The sequence below is a fragment of the Podarcis filfolensis genome (assembly GCF_964270895.1).
Source record: "Podarcis filfolensis genome assembly, chromosome: 2".
In the NCBI taxonomy this organism is placed as follows: Eukaryota; Metazoa; Chordata; class Lepidosauria; order Squamata; family Lacertidae; genus Podarcis; species Podarcis filfolensis.
Window position 1 is genome coordinate 33,403,128 of NC_139605.1, and position 16,337 is coordinate 33,419,464.

Genomic DNA, 16,337 nt, shown 5'->3' on the forward strand with positions numbered 1-16,337 from the left:
TATTGCTGTGATAAAAATGAATGTATTGCCTAGAATGCTGTTTTTGTTTCAAACATTGCAAATTGTGGGCAAGATGGACTGTTTCAAGAAGTGGCAGAGAGATATTTCTAGATTTGTCTGGCAGGGCAAGAAGCCCAGAATAAAATTTAAGATATTAACTGATGCAAAGGAAAGGGGTGGATTTGCCCTGCCAGACTTTAAACTTTACTATGAATCAGCAGCCTTTTGCTGTTTGAAAGAATGGCTGCTTCTGGAAAACACAGACATTTTGGACTTAGAAGGTTTTAACAATGTGTTTGGATGGCATACATATCTGTGGTATGACAAGGTCAAAGCGCATAAAGTATTTAAAAACCATATCGTCAGGAAAGCATTGTTTAACGTTTGGATAAGATATAAGGACTTATTGGAAAATAAAACCCCAAGGTGGCTGTCACCAATGGAAGCAAAAGCCCAGAAAAGGCTCAATATGGAGGCCAAATGGCCGAAATATTGGGAAATTTTGGAACAAGAGGGGGATAGACTGAAACTGCAGAGTTTTGAAAAACTAAAAAACAAAGTGCGAGATTGGCTTCATTATTATCAGATAATGGAGGCATATAATTTGGACAAGAAAATTGGCTTCCAGGTGGAAAAATCAAAATTAGAAACAGAACTGTTAGAACCCAAAACTAAGATTTTGTCAAAGATGTATAACTTGCTGTTGAAATGGAATACTCAGGATGAAACGGTGAAATCTGCTATGATTAAATGGGCACAAGATGTTGGACATAACATTATGTTTGCTGACTGGGAACAGTTATGGACCACAGGTATGAAGTTTACGGCATGCAATGCCTTAAGAGAGAATATTATGAAGGTGATATATAGGTCGTACAGGACCCCAGTCAAGCTTGCAAAAATCTATCATTTGCCCGATAATAAATGTTGGAAATGTAAAGAAACTGAAGGTACATTCTTTCACCTTTGGTGGACGTGCCCAAGGATTAAGGCTTTCTGGGAAATGATCTATAATGAAATGAAAAAGGTATTTAAATATACCTTCCTGAAGAAACCAGAGGCCTTTCTTCTGGGCACTGTCGGCCAATTGGTGCCAAAGAAGGACAGAACTTTTTTTATGTACGCTACAACAGCAGCAAGAATACTCATTGCAAAGTATTGGAAGACACAAGATCTACCCACTTTGGAAGAATGGCAGACGAAGGTGATGGACTATATGGGATTGGCAGAAATGACTAGCAGAATCCGAGACCAGGGAGAAGTGTCGGTGGAAGAAGATTGGAAGAAATTCAAAGACTATCTACAGAAATATTGTAAAATTAATGAAAGTTAGAATGATGTTGGATAGAAATTAAGTGGTTTCCAGCTGTAATGCTTTAAGAGAATATGAAAAAAGGGTTATAAATAGGTAAAAATCTAATGGTAAGGATTTGCTGAACCAACAATTTGAAGTGGAATACAAAAAAGGGAGGTATGAGGAGGTCCGGGAAACAAGCTAAAGGAAAATAAGCAATGGAAAATCTGTGTGTTTTTAACTATTTTTATTTTGTATTTTTGTTATTTTTTTCATTTTTATTGTAATACTTTAAAAAATCTTAATAAATATCTTATAAAAAAAAACAGAATTGGCCTCTGCAGTCACTTACGGACTCATTGTTAAAACCATGTTTATGGAAGACAATCTTACTCGGCTATGAGTGATTGCTGAAGAAGAGGAGGAGGAGGAGGAGGAGGAGACTATGGAATCTCTCATAGGTGGCCATTCAGCCTCTACTTGAAAAACTAACTGAAACAAAGAAGATTGCACCACCTTCTGAGGCAGTCTGCGTCATTGCCAAGCAGCTTGTGCCATTAAGAGTTGTTCCAAATGTTCAGTCAAAAGTTATCCTTTCTCATCATGTGAACTCATTTATTCAGGGTCCTACCCTCTAGAGCAGCAGAAAACATAATTTGCTGCATCATCTAGGTCACAGCTCAGTATTTGACAACAACTATCTTATCTCTCATTAATAGTAATCTCTTCAAGGCTAAACATAATTGGCTCCTTCAACCTGTCCTAAACTGATAACTTGGACAAAAAAAATAAAAATAAGTATGCAAATCTCCTCCACAGCAGAAAGTGAGAGAGATGTTGCTCTAGCCAAAGGCCCTAATCCTAGGCCTTGCTCTAATACCATACTCCAGGGCTGCCTACTGGCCTAGTGTCATGAGGAGAAAACCAGCATGGGGTGGTGGTGGGAAGCAGAAGGAATCACAAGGGGGATGTTAGGAAGAAAAATAAAAAGAAGAAAGTCTTTGAAAGTGGGAGATGTGCATTAAATTTGGAAAGATATTCCTGTATTTACACAGCTGTGTGCTCCTGGTCTTGCACCAAAATGAAAAGAGAAAAAAGACAGAAAAAGCTACTGTTCAAGATGGTGCTCAAGAGCCCAACTTCTTCCATTCCTCAAGCTCTGATGCCTTGACCTCAGCATGAAAACAGAAAGCCTTACAAAAACAAAGAAGCGGCCTGATGGAAATCTTAATTAGAGTAATGAAGAATTCTTGATTATTTAGGCCACCCGGAGAATTTGTGTTTACTACTTTACGGCAATAGTGTTTTGTAGGTCTGAGCATCAAGCTTTGCTTGCGCTTTCCGAATCAGTGGCTAATTAAAAGTTCCTGTTCCAAGTTAGCAGATCTGCAGAATCTTCACACGTTGAAGAGGAACATGGCACGACAGGCTCCTGTTCCTTTGCAAGAAAAAGCCCATTTTGAGCACCAGCTCAGCTAGATAAAGCCTATCTAATTTTGCATCCTGTTTCCCACAGAGGCCAACCAGATGGCTCTTGGGAAGACTATGTGCAGGGCATGAGGGCAATGTAGAGTTTTTAAAACTCACCCTCAGAGGAAACAAAAACCCCAAGGACAGACAGACCCCCCCATGACAGGAAGGGTGAGGAGGGATGCCGCCCTCCATCCCCAATGTGTTTCCAGAGCAGCTCTTGACAAATGAAAAATTCACTCATGAGAGATAACTGGAAAATCAGCTAGTCCATCTCACACAGCCCAAAGTTTTCATTTTTTTATGTTTGGTTAAGTCAACGTGTCTAGAATCTGCAAATTTCTTCAAAACCGCTCTTAAGCAGATAAATGAAACAGGCTGGCAACTTCAGATATATTTTCAGAGATAAGCAGATTCTAACTGCCTCAAATTCAAACAAGCATATAAGGCTCCTGTCTGTGGGGATTTAGACTGTTTTCATGAGTGAACTTGTTAAAACCTTAACCCTGGGGGAGAAAAGAGAGTTGACTCTGAAACACATCAGGAATAAGGGATGTGTTCTATACAGCTGTTTCAACATTCTTTTCCCCTTGGATGCTTCTACAGATGCTTGTTCTCTGCTTTGTCTCCAGGCTGGACTATCATTCACTTTGGAAAACATCTCTGCAGTGTAACACCTTTGCAAGAAGGAAATAAACCCAGACAGCTGCCACATCCACTCTTTACTGCAGGACTAGCCAAGGTGGGGTGCCCTTCAAATGTTGGTAGACTACAAATCCTATCATCCTTGACCACTGGCCATGCTGGAGGAGGGCTGATGGGAATCCACGTTTGGAGGCCACCTGCTTTCCTAGCTACTGCTCCGCTGGTGTTCCACCCCAACACTGGGCTCAGGCAAACAATGCAGCTCAGAGCTGCAGGGAGGTAAAGCAGCCACAAACCCAAGTTGAGGTGATGAGGATCTTCAAAAGTATTCAAAAATGGTGCTTCTTTCAGAGAATTCCATAGCATTAATAGGACACGGGTGTATCAACAACAAAGATAGGCGTCTAATGCAACAGCCATGTTGAATAATATGAGCCTGCATATATATTTCAATCCAATGTCTGCATATCAAACAAAACAGTACAAAGGAAGAATGGGAGACTCTCTACATCGGGGGCTGCCAAGGTGGTACCCCCTAGATTTTGTTGGACTCCAACTCCTATCAGCCTCAGCCAGCACAGCTGTAGTCCATAGTTGTAGTCCAACAATATTTGGATGGCAACACCTTGGCTACTTTTGCTCAATACAGATGTGGGTTTGTGTAGACACTTCCCTGCCCTCCTGGTTTGCCCTTGCTACCCACCATTGGCATGTGGCCCTGGGAAACTTGCCCAGCAAAGAATGTGGCCTTGAGGTTGAAAAAGGCTACCCACTCCAGATGTATAGGAGTCCCTGTGTGACCTTCTATGCAGCTATATTTGAGCCTGCTGACTTCTTAACACACCATAATCTCTAGAGGTGAAACATGACAAGGATGTGCTGCACTCGGAACAGTTTTTCCAACACCTTCACTGCTGAAAGCTTTACACCCTAGATAGTCATCTGTCAAATTTTAATTCCGTCAGAGATTTCATGCAGGAGTACAGACAGCAGGCTGGTATTTATACCACATTTCCCATCCAAGGTTTGTGAAGCTGCTTATAACTAAGCATACAAAAAGTGCCCTTTGTCCTCAAAACCACCATAGAAGGTAGATTAGGCAGAGAGAGAGAGACAGAGACAATGAAATGTATGCCAAGGTCATCCAGTCCAGCATGCAGGTGGGCAAGGATCTGAATGCTTGTTTCCCTGGTCCTTTTCTCACTATCTGTGGTACCACTGGTCTTTAACTGATGGGTGCTGACTCATTTTCTAAGGCAGTGATGGGGAACCTGTGGTTCTCAAACAACCTTTTGAGGACCACAGGTTCCCCACCACTGCCTTAGAAACGACACCTCCCACCCATCACCTATGACCATTGGCCATGCTGGCTGAGATTGTCAATCAGAGTATTAGGCTAACAATCTGTCTCACTGAAAAGAAATCACCTAGAGACACTCAAACCTAAGGCTGCAAAGATAGGACAATTCAACAGACCCGTTTTGTGCCAACTCAAACATAAAAGCAGACAGACAAGTGATAAAGGGGTGTTTGTGTGTGTGTATGTGTGTGTGTGTGTGCGCGCGCGCACAATCTTTAAAAAGAAGGCACATGTATGATTGTTATTTGACTGCAGCAGGTTTCTAAAAAATAAGAGGGAAGTGAGCCTCCTTTTGGTAAACCATTCCACAACCTCAGGGCTACGAATGTAAATTAATAAAAGGCTTTAAAGGTCAATTCTAGCACCTTGAGTTGGGTCCCAAAGCAAATTACATATGGACTGGGTGGCTGTGGAAAAGATCCTGGGGCTCCTAGTGTAGACACAGCCATTGTATTAGGTGCAACCTGTTGGGAATTTTCCATTCCACCTTTAGTTACAGACATGGAACTGTTACATGGCACGTGTCTGTTTACAATCCAGCACTGTTTTACAAGGCTTTACACCGGAGCAGGACCTGCACTGTCACATGCAGAGATATAATCAGAAAAGGAGCAAAGCAACAGATGAGTGCCTTCTGATATGCTTATCAGTAACAAAATGCTCACCGGATTGTATGTTTCATCTGCAGAATGCCTAACACCCCACCAATCCGAGGTCCACTCCCAGGCATTTCCCACAATGTTGTACAAGCCATAACCATTAGGAGGGAATGATGTTACCTGCCAAGAAAAGAAAAGAAAAAGAACAAAGGGTATTGGAGAACTGAGAGGTACACAAGCCAATACAATATTGTTGTTTTTATTTTCCACCTTTCATTTTATTTCTCCCCAGATCCAGAAGCTCACTGGCCATTTCACCTTTCTGTATATATGGCACTGGTCATTAATGGGCAGAGCTATCCAAACCCACCATCCGCTGGGCAAGGTGGGGTGACTGGGGAAAGCTGTCCCTCCAGCTAGCCCTACTGGGCTTTACTGGCATCTTATCGGTTGCTGCCTGCCCAGTGGCACCAGTGGCACTCTGCTGGTGCAGAACTCTCTCTTCTACTTGCCAAATGTGTGGGCAATCTCTCCTCTAGACCTGGGCAATTTTTCAATATATCGTTCAAAATCGGTTATGCAGTCCACAGCACGATAACGGTTTCATAAAATATTATCTGGCAAACAGTGCAATTTTGAGAAAAACTGTACAGCCGGCCAGTGCTTCTTAGTGCTTCCTCTGCCTCCTGCAGCGAGCGACTCACAAGAGCAGGCATGGCAGCCGTCACTTTTCGATTCTGCAATGAGCCCCAGCTCAGCTCCGCTGCCTCTGCAAAAGCACGTGATGATTATGAAAGGAGCTGGGAAAGCAGCAGCCAGCCAGCAGCAGAACTTATCCACCCTCACAATATACTTCTTTCGATTTTGCAGCAAGCCCTGGTGCAGCAGGCTAGTAGCCTGCGTGACAGGTCTGTAGGTATGGTTTACAAAGATGCTGGTCTGAGCCTTTGCCTCTTCCTTACCCCCGTGAAAGAAGAAACTGGGGTTGCTTTCTTCAGAGTAAAAACAAAAAACATTGCCCTGTTATAGGTAAAGGGAACCCTGACCATTAGGTCCAGTCGTGTCCAACTCTGGGGTTGCGGAGCTCATCTCGCTTTATTGGCCAAGGGAGCCGGTGTACAGCTTCCAGGTCATGTGGCCAGCATGACTAACCCGCTTCTGGTGAACCAGAGCAGCGTACGGAGATGCCATTTACCTTCCTGCCCGAGCAGTACCTATTTATCTACTTGCACTTTGATGTGCTTTCGAACTGCTAGGTGGGCAGGAGCAGGGACCGAGCGACGGGAGCTCACCCCATCGTGGGGATTCGAACCGCCGACCTTCTGATCGGCAAATCCTAGGCTCTGTGGTTTAACCCACAGCGCCACCCGCGTCCTTCTTGCCCTGTTACTTAACTCTTTTTCTTTACTCCCGTCTCCCCTTCTGCCTGTGTTCGTGTGTGAGTGCATGTGCTAAGCGTCTCCCCTCCCTGATGCCTTTCCTGCCCCTTCCCACCACTCCTGTGTAAAAGGACAAGAAACCAAGTTGCCCTGTTATTTAAGGCTCTGTATATTCCCTTCTCCCCTTCTGTCTATGTGTGCGAGAGTGAGAGAGAAGCCTTTCTCTGCCCTCCCTGAAGCCTTTTACTACCATCAGAGGCTTTGATGGAGCCGCTTTCCCCCGTGTAAAAGCAAGAACAAAAAACCAAGCTGCTGTGTAAGACATTGTTGGTTCGCCTTAAATAGCTTCCCTCATATAAAAAAGGAAGTTAACAAAAATATTATCTCATTGCTTGCTTGCCCTTCCTCCTTTCCTTTGATAAAAAGAGAGAGATTGGTGGGATGGGGCTTTGGGGGGGCCCTCTGTGGGTGGGGGGAATGGAGGAGGCAAGATTTAACAGTTGCTGCCTTGTGCTGAAATGGGAGATTGGAAGGTTGTTGTGAGGTGAGAATGATGGGGAGGGTGGGTGTTTATCTTTAAGCAGTGCAAGTAAATGTGTGTCTGCTCAGAAGCAAGCTCTACTGAATTGAATGGGGCTTACTCCCAGGAAAGTAGAAGTAAGTTTAGTTGAGCTGAGTGGGGCTTACTCATGCGTAGAACTGCAGTTCACCCTCTGAGTGGGGAAGGAGACGCTAGTAAATCACTGAAATTACTCTTAAATTAGTAGAAAATCATATTCATGTTAAAGTAATATTTTTACTAAATCTACTACTTCTGTAAATTTTAAATTTGCCCCTGAAACTGCAAAGAACATTAATATATTATCCATAAATCTTTAATGGTTTAGTTGAAGCATACGATCGTTGAGTTAATTTTCATATAATTATATACATCAAATTTAGATTTTTGCTGTTGTTCAATATTTTCCCAGATTATTTGCATTCACTATGACTCACCACTGTATTCTGGATTGTCCTGGACCTGAATATATATTTGGTCCAAGCCCCAAACCCAAATCCTGTTTGGATGCATTTTGGCTTGCCTGCTGATGAAGGTGATGATTTCATCTGTGTGTGGTGATTTAGACGCGTAACTTAGGAGGAGTTCCCAGGACATTACCATGTTCGCCTCTACAAAGTTTCATCTTATTTCAGATACCTTGATATATCAGTATATTGTGATGTTTAGCTGGTGATATATTGTGATACTGAAAACCAGATATCGCAGTGAGAGGAAAGACCTAAACGTGGACTGAACCAGCCTGGGATCTGCTGGATCCTGAGCCAGCCTCACTGCCATCAAATGAAAGCATGAGAGCCAATCTTGGTCCAATCACTGCACCAGTTCCAGGCTGTCTACCTGCTTTCCTGCCAACTGCGTATCTAAAAACCAACATTTCCAGATTGGGCCTTGGCAGAAGGTTAGCAGCAGAAAAGCAGAAAGGAAATATGCAGGGTCATGAACAAGGACACCATTCAGGTGCGGACTGATGTCTAGGCGTGGGTTTGGCAATGTAAGAGCAAAACAATCGAATTACAAAATCCTTGACATTTTTTCTTACTAAGCGACAATGGGCATAAATCACCATCACAGATTGAAACAACTTGTTCTCATTGCATTTACAAGAACAATTGTTAAGTTGTCAATCGTCTACTTGCTGATCCTGACATTTGTGACCAGGGAATGATTTGTAGCAAGAAAAATGACACCCTGCATAGGGCAAGCAGACAGCCCGATGTTTCTCATCAACAAACCGGTTAGTAACTTCATTTGCAATGTAATAGGAATGAGGCTTCAGTCATCAGTTCATAGAGCCAAGTGGCCTACATCTTGAATACATGCCTTTTCTACACTAAAAGGAAGGTAAGGTAAGGTAAGGTAAGGTAAGGTAAGGGAAGGGAAGGGAAGGGAAGGGAAGGGACTACCAACTTCCTGCTTCTCATCTTGTTCCGGTTTTGTCTCTTCCCGCATTCACACTAAGGATTAGTGTGGTTATGTGGCCATTTTTTAAATGGAAAAGTCACTACAAAGTGACTTTTCCCCATTTTCAGGTGGGATAGATGTCATGGGAAAGAATTTGTTCCTCAGCTTTTCAGCAGCAAAAGAGAGAAAAGGGCCAAATTGCACTCTGTGCCTTTGCCTGAAATTGATTTATGTTTCCCATGATCTCCCAAGTTTATACACCTTTGCACTGATGCTTCCAGTTTATTTCATCCACCACACTTACGGGTGCAGTTCCCTGGTATCCATCTTCCCCAGTGTTGCTTGTAGGGAATTCTCCCTGCCAGATATTAGCATAGTGCCGACCACTTGGGTGAAGCTTGTTTCCCCAGGGGAAAAGTCTGTTGGAAAAAGCACAGGCAAGTGTTATTCAGGGCAACAGTAGGCTGCTTCTGGCTTGGAGATGAGAGAAGGTTCAAAAATGAGAGAAAAGAGTGGCTATGAATTTCAATGATAGTTTTATAGCTCCCAATGACGCACAGAGATAAGTGTTTTTAATCCATAAGAAGTAGGTCAAAAACATGTACCCAACATTTTCTACCTATGTGACAGTTTTTGCAGGTCAACATTTTAACATATCAAAAAGCAACACTGTTGATCCTATTGCCCAAAACGTATCTCTGAAAAGGAACAAGAACTGGGAATCTGGAACTCTCACATAGTTAACATCCTGGGGGTCCAGATGAACAGGATATACAAAGCAGAATGTAAGTCATATGAACAGGAGATTAAGGCTGCGCTCTTGTTTACAAAAAGGGGACACTGTATTATCCTTCTGATTTAAACACAAAATGGCTTTAAGAAACAGAAGCAATAATGGGATTAAATTTGGAGATTTATACATCATGCCTTGTGGGTCACAATTTCCACCGTGCAACATAAACGGCAGAATTTAACCACTCCCTGGCATTAGGAAATGTTAAAGCATGTATGAGGAAGTCCCTTCACAGTTTAAAGGAATATGGGAAGGGACTGGGCCTTGAATGACAATCCAATCCAATTCCTTTCCTCCCACCTTTTCACAGATCCCCATGTGTATTTATTAAAATTCTATTATGATGATGCTTCTGCATATAGCTGTTTACCATCAAATAGAATAGGCCATTTCTAGTATGGCAACTACTTCTCCCCATCCAGGTTTTCCAGCAGCTAGAATAATAAAAAGTCCCTTATCACAAGGTGATGGGTAGGGGGAGTCTTTGTTAGTTACAAGATTTGTAGGACTCATATTTAAACTTAAACAATTTAAGTTATTAGGGGGCTGCATGTTGTCTATTTGGAAGGTGAGACTAGCAAGACTTAAAATCCGAGGGGAATATATAGGATCAACTTAGGGAAGCATATACAGTGGTATCTCTGGTTACGTACTTAATTCGTTCTGGAGGTCCGTTCTTAACCTGAAACTGTTCTTAACCTGAAGCACCACTTTAGCTAATGGGGCCTCCTGCTGCCGCTGCGCCGCTGCTGCATGATTTCTGTTCTCATCCTGAAGCAAAGTTCTTAACCTGAGGTAATATTTCTGAGTCTGTAACCTGAAGCGTATGTAACCCGAGGTACTACTGTATAGGAAAGGGCTTTCTTTGTTGTTTTTGCTTCCACTTGCAAAAAGGAAAGGATCAAAAGTAAAGAACCTATTCTCAAGGCCCCCTCGACAGCTATATTCCCATTCAGCCTCCGTTGGTAGTCGTTTTCCTGCCCAACTGCAAAATGCCACAGCGTCATTCCAAGAAACATGAAGAACTGGATGATCCATCCTGAAAGACAAATAAAACAAAAAACAAAATGGTGTGGTCAAGGGCATCAGAGGGGCTAACTAACCTCAGCACAGGTCCTACACGGTGAAACACTAAGAACGTCACACCAAACCATGGAACTGCTTGACACAAAAATGTACAAGCCCACCGAAGCATATTAAACAAATGCAACCTGCCTATTGCTAGTATTTCCCCTTATTAGGCTCAAGTGGGTAGAACGACAGAACACAACACGAACATACAAAGATGACTGGAGGAAAAAAGAAAGTGAAGCAATGGCTCAGAAAAGCGTGGAAGGTGGAAATGGCAAGGGAAGTAACAAAACTGATTTTTGCGTATATATGAGCAAAGCGGAGTCACTCAAATACAAAGGAGATCAGGTACCTAAAGATCAATATGTGGCACTTTTTTGAAGTGTTATTCAGACCTTTGGGAACCACTTTCATTTTGTGTGCACAACAGAATGTCTAAAACGATATGGCAAACAATACTCTGATGAGTTCTAAGCAATCTTTGTTGAATGCTCATCATTATCCAAAGTTGCTTAAAAAAAAGAAAAAAGAATGGGATATTGAAAAATTTATTTTGGGTTGAATATACCTAGCTTAATAAAACCATAGTTAATTAAGCCAGGAAATAGAAGTGCACACTCCCCCTGTCATCCCTCATCTGACTTCCTTCATTTGTGCTCTCACGTTGGCCCAAATCTGGTTGATCTGCAGCTCTACATGATGTCCGAAATGGAGATTTGTGGTTTAATAATATCCTGTTTAGTCCTGTTTAGCAATGGTCAAATTGTGGTTTGAGATCCTGGTTTAGTAAACAGACATTAAACCACAGAGGGGGCAGAGGGAGTATGTGCGGCATTCTGACACCCACTTCTAGCTTAATACATTTTGTTTTCTTCAAGAAGAAAAGCAGGAACATTACGTCCAATCCAAGCCAGAGAGTTGCACCGCTAACTTGATTCACAGAGAGCAATGACGTGTGCGCATGCCACAGGACCAACCAACAGTAACCAAAGTGCATTTAGCAATGCTCACTCATCTCTCCCCTCTGATTCTCCCTTCTCCAACGCACACACACACACACCTCCCTCACATGCAGACTACATGTTGTGAGCTTTCACTCCTGCAGTCCCAATAAGATAATGATCTTGCCGAAACAGTTTGTCTGAATCTCCCTTAGCAAACAACACTCTCTACACGTCACAAATTCAGCAACCCATTTTATTCATCTGTATTTGGCTTCTTCTTTTTTCAGGTTTTTATAAAACCTACAAAGGAAAGTATCATAGAATACTGCTCTATAATAAGAAAGTGTCTTACACTGCCTTCTTATTATAGAATACTATTCTGGAATAGCATGCCTTTGACCTGTCCTAGGTCAGGATGACAAACTTCCAGAATGCAGTAGGAAGAAAGGGAGCAGCTTTCTAGAACTGTTATTTAGCACTAATTTTGACCTCTTTTTTTTTTTAATTAATTATCTCCTGGCAACTGGTGTAACTATTTTTGATGTCAGTTCATTCTCATTCTGTCCCATCGGAGAGCAAGTGACGGAATTGTCCTGAGGAGCAAGCATCAGATGATATTACAGTGATGTGGTTCTTGTCTTAAAGGATTTGAAGAATACGCCAAGTTTTGCCAGCCCTGAGGGGGAGAATCTGATTAATGCATGCTAATGACAGACTCAAGGCCACTTCATTTGTTGTAGCATTCCGCAAAGCGATTAAGGTAAGAAAAATAAAGGGTGCACATTGTGGTTACACATAATAATAATGGAAAGGGGTGCAGCGAGGAGGGAAGGCATAAATTTTGATAATAAATGAAGTAGAACAAAGCTTTCCATGAATGTTTGAGGCCTTTTAGGTCATTTTCTGCTCTTCCATCCCTCTTCTCCTGCCTTGCAGAAGCCACTTCCAGCTCCCTTGGCTTTTTGTATTTTGACAATATAAATGAGATTCGTTACATACTTGATTTAACCTAATAAAATAGTCTAACAGAAAATGTACCTGTGAGGCAGCTTAACAGCTCACATTAAAATTGACAAGCAAAAACTAATATAAAAATACATACAACTTCAGATAATAGAGCAAAAGCAGACCATTCAAAGTAGCAAATATGAAGAACCCAAACAGCTGTGACACAACTTTTAACATATTCTACAAACAGCCCAAAAAAATCTCAAATATGTGTTCTTGGTGCTGGGGATTAGGAGTGGCCTTTTTATTTTATTTTATTTTATTGATTGAATGAATTTATATACCGCCCTATACCAGCAGGTCTCAGGTTCACAGAATAAAATCAGAATATAAAAGTTTCTCTTACGGTTTGTTTTTAAATGTCCTGTTTTTATCTGAAGTTGTATGCATTTTTAAGTACCGGTATTTTTTGCAGCCTTTCCCAGTTTGGCATTCTCCAGATGTTTCTGGCTACAAATCTCATCAGCCCCAACCATCACACCAGGGCTGATGGGAATTGTGGTCCAGAAGGTCTGGAAAGCCCATGGTCTGCTGTTTTTATAGCACACCAGAATACTTCACCATATTACAGTGCTCCCTGGTACAACATGGTAGCTTTATTGGGGGGAAATGAAAAGAAACCCTGCATGTCCTCTTGAAATACTCTGTAAAGAACATGAGAAGGCTATAAACAGAAAATAGGTTCACAGATCCTATGGTACTCATAATTCCTTGCCTTGTGCATCTATAAAGCAATGCGTATCAATAGGTTAATGCTGTTCACTAGCCATGGCACCATGGTGCCATTTTTCAAAGAAGGTCTTAATAACATACAATGAAATGTTTTGTTTATGTTTATTATTATTATTTGTTTTTTTTTAAGCAAAAAAACGCTTCTACCAATGTTCACGGGAGGAAAATGGAAGAAAACATGGAAACCTGAAAGGAAATTGATAGGTCAAATAGCAGGAAACCAAATACCCTAGGGATCACATTACTCACAGGAAGATGATGTACTTAAGGGCCCTTTCTCACTAAGTGTTCAGTATCTGGGCACAGATGTCGATGAGCAAAGTATATGCACCCTACATCAATTATGGGTACAAATGGCTTTCAAAAACTGCTGCTCTTCCTTTTAAAGGACAGAGCAAAGCCCTCTACCTCTCTTTTAAAAGCTGCATTAGAAATAATGTGGCTTTCATAATTGCTGAAATGTAATCCTTAATTCAAAATATCCAGTGAGAAGCAGCCTTAAATACCGCAGCTGAAACCCAATACCTATCTGAGGCTCACCTGTTTGAGATATTAGAATCGGGACCCTCAGGGTGCTTCCAGTTAGCTCCTTTAACAGGCAGCCACCAAGGAGCAACGGCCACCTAAAACAAAACAGGCAAAGAAAGTGTTGGCAGCCTATCAGAGGTCATTCAATAAGGAAGTTATCATTGGCAGTAAAAAGAGGGGTAGGAAATGACTGGTGCACATTTTTAACTTAGTGGCAGTTAATGGTCCGTTTCAGATAAGTGTACATGAAACAACTTTCGAGTAAGCACAATTACTTTGTGGAAGCTGTGATTTGTCCAGGAAGTCTCTAATTAACCATAGTTTCCTGTTTCGTCCAAACAAGGAAACTATGGTTACTAGCTTTGGAACAAGCCAGGATCATAAAACCGTACTTTGATGTTAGACTATTGCGTGGCCTCGCATAAAACAGCTTCCTATGTTCCATTATCCTATTCCGTTGATCACCTTTGGGTTTCTTTTCCGCCTTCCTCTGTCTGACATGCTACACCACGAACGTTTTCTCCCATTTGGAACGCTTCCAGCAGCAGTCCCAAGAACATGGCTGAGTATACGTCATCCAACCTAATTCCAGTTGCAAGGGCTCAGAATATCCATAAAGCCCTGCCTAGGGATTTCTTACTAACCTTCCCCGCCCCCAACTTGTGTGTAAACATCACAACGTCCCAGTTTAAAGTTTTAGGTATTCCACCATTGTAAAAGCTTCAGGTTTTTCAGTCATCAACAAGGATTAGAGCTTTAATCTCTATTGCTTTTGCCCGTATTATGTTTCTAAAACTGAGAAGAAAGCAGAAACAGGGGGAGGGAGCATGTTAACTCCCTGGTTGCTGGGCTTCTTGTTGCTACTCAACCTATGCTACTCAAGATCTTGCTTTTCCTTAAATAAAATTTGAAAAGTGCAGGTGCACAAATGGCAGGGGGTGATGGGAGTTGTTTTCTAACAACACCTAGAAAATTCCACATTGGCTATCCATGCTTTTTTACATGTGGGGATGCTGTGATGAGATCCAATTCATACTCTGCACTGCAATACAGTGGTACCTCAGGTTAAGTACTTAATTCGTTCCGGAGGTCCGATCTTAACCTGAAACTCTTCTTAACCTGAAGCACCACTTTAGCTAATGAGGCCTCCTGCTGCTGCCGCTGCGCCGCCGGAGCACGATTTCTGTTCTCATCCTGAAGCAAAGTTCTTAACCTGAAGCACTATTTCTGGGTTTGCGGAGTCCGTAACCTGAAGCGTATGTAACCTGAAGCATATATAACCTGAGGTACCACTGTAAAGAGAAAATGACAGTCACCCATTGCAGGTAAGCCAAGTTCCGATGTGAGGTACGTCCACAATTCACAGGACAGTGTCTCTGCCGAAACAATGTCGCAACCTCAGAATGAAAACTTCCAAGTGCCTATTAAGTCAATTATTTTCCGGCATTCTCTAAGTATGCTTCAAGCTGCTCTGTTCAAAATAAGAGTGAGCTGCCTAAATCTTACATCCTTCCCAAAAAATTCTCAGAATGCTGTAAAGCTTCTAATTGTTATAAATCTAATTAGCCTTTGTACTAATGAGGTAAGAGATATAAGAGCCCCAGATCATTTAATACCACAATCCTTCTCTTGCAACTAAGGGGATTAATCGCTTTCCTAATACCTTGCATTCTCATGCTTCGGATCAAAGGAAATGTGTTCTACAACAGAAGCAGCAATACGTCGGAAAGGGAAAGGGTTGGGGCAGAAACACAGATGTAGGGAGTATTGACTAGAGAGAAAAACATGGACTTCACTGTGTTTGACTCTCTGTAGAAGGGCTCTATAGATCAACAGACGCAATCCTCTGCTCCAAAGATAATGTATTCCACACCTAAACACTTTCTGCCTTTGGTACTTTTTGAGTAGTTTTGGATGTTGCCCTTTCTGTATTTGCCCTAATCATTCAGTCACAAAATAACAATTGCAATCTGGTTAATAAGCAGATAGATTTTTTTTTTATTTTCCTGCAGCAATAACAAAAATCTTGGCCCTGTAGGTTTATATGATGATGTCTTGTAGGGTCAGGAATGATGTCATTTAAGGCAGGGGTGGGAAGCTGTGGCCCTTCAGGTGCTGTCAGACTCCAGCTCCTAACATCCATGAGCACTGGCTATTCTAGAAAGGGCTGATGGGAGTTGGAATCTGAGAACATCTGAAGGGCCCCAGGTTTCCCACCCTGGCCTTATATAAACTTAAGAGCTGGGCTGTGTAGTCTAGTGCTGACTAACAATGGCTCTAAAGCAGGGGTAGTTAACGCACGTCTCACAGGCTATATCTGTCCCCCCAACCCCCAAACTTTGTGCCTGGTCCCCTCAATGTCTAATAATAATAATAATAATAATAACAATAATATAAAAGCCTTTCTCAACCTTGGGCCTCCAGATGCTGGACTACAACTCCCATCATCCCTGACTCTGGTCCTGCTAGCTAGGGATGATGGAAGTTGTAGTCCAACATCTGGGGATTGAGAAAGGTTGATACATGTGATACTGTGAAGCCAAACCAGGTT

General features: G+C 42.1%; 1 protein-coding gene across 3 annotated transcripts in view; it reads right to left on the reverse strand.

The window, feature by feature from the left end:
- SUMF1 (sulfatase modifying factor 1) overlaps nt 1-16,337 on the reverse strand; it is a 74,387-nt gene that overhangs the window by 32,326 nt on the left and 25,724 nt on the right. For 2 of the 3 annotated variants that reach the window (XM_083602183.1, XM_083602182.1), the window contains exons 4-7: nt 13,799-13,881; nt 10,420-10,542; nt 9,015-9,129; nt 5,435-5,548 (exon numbers count right to left, since the gene is read on the reverse strand). In XM_083602183.1, coding sequence (XP_083458309.1) covers nt 5,435-5,548; nt 9,015-9,129; nt 10,420-10,542; nt 13,799-13,881 — 435 coding nt within the window. The other variant, XM_083602184.1, reaches the window with a different exon arrangement.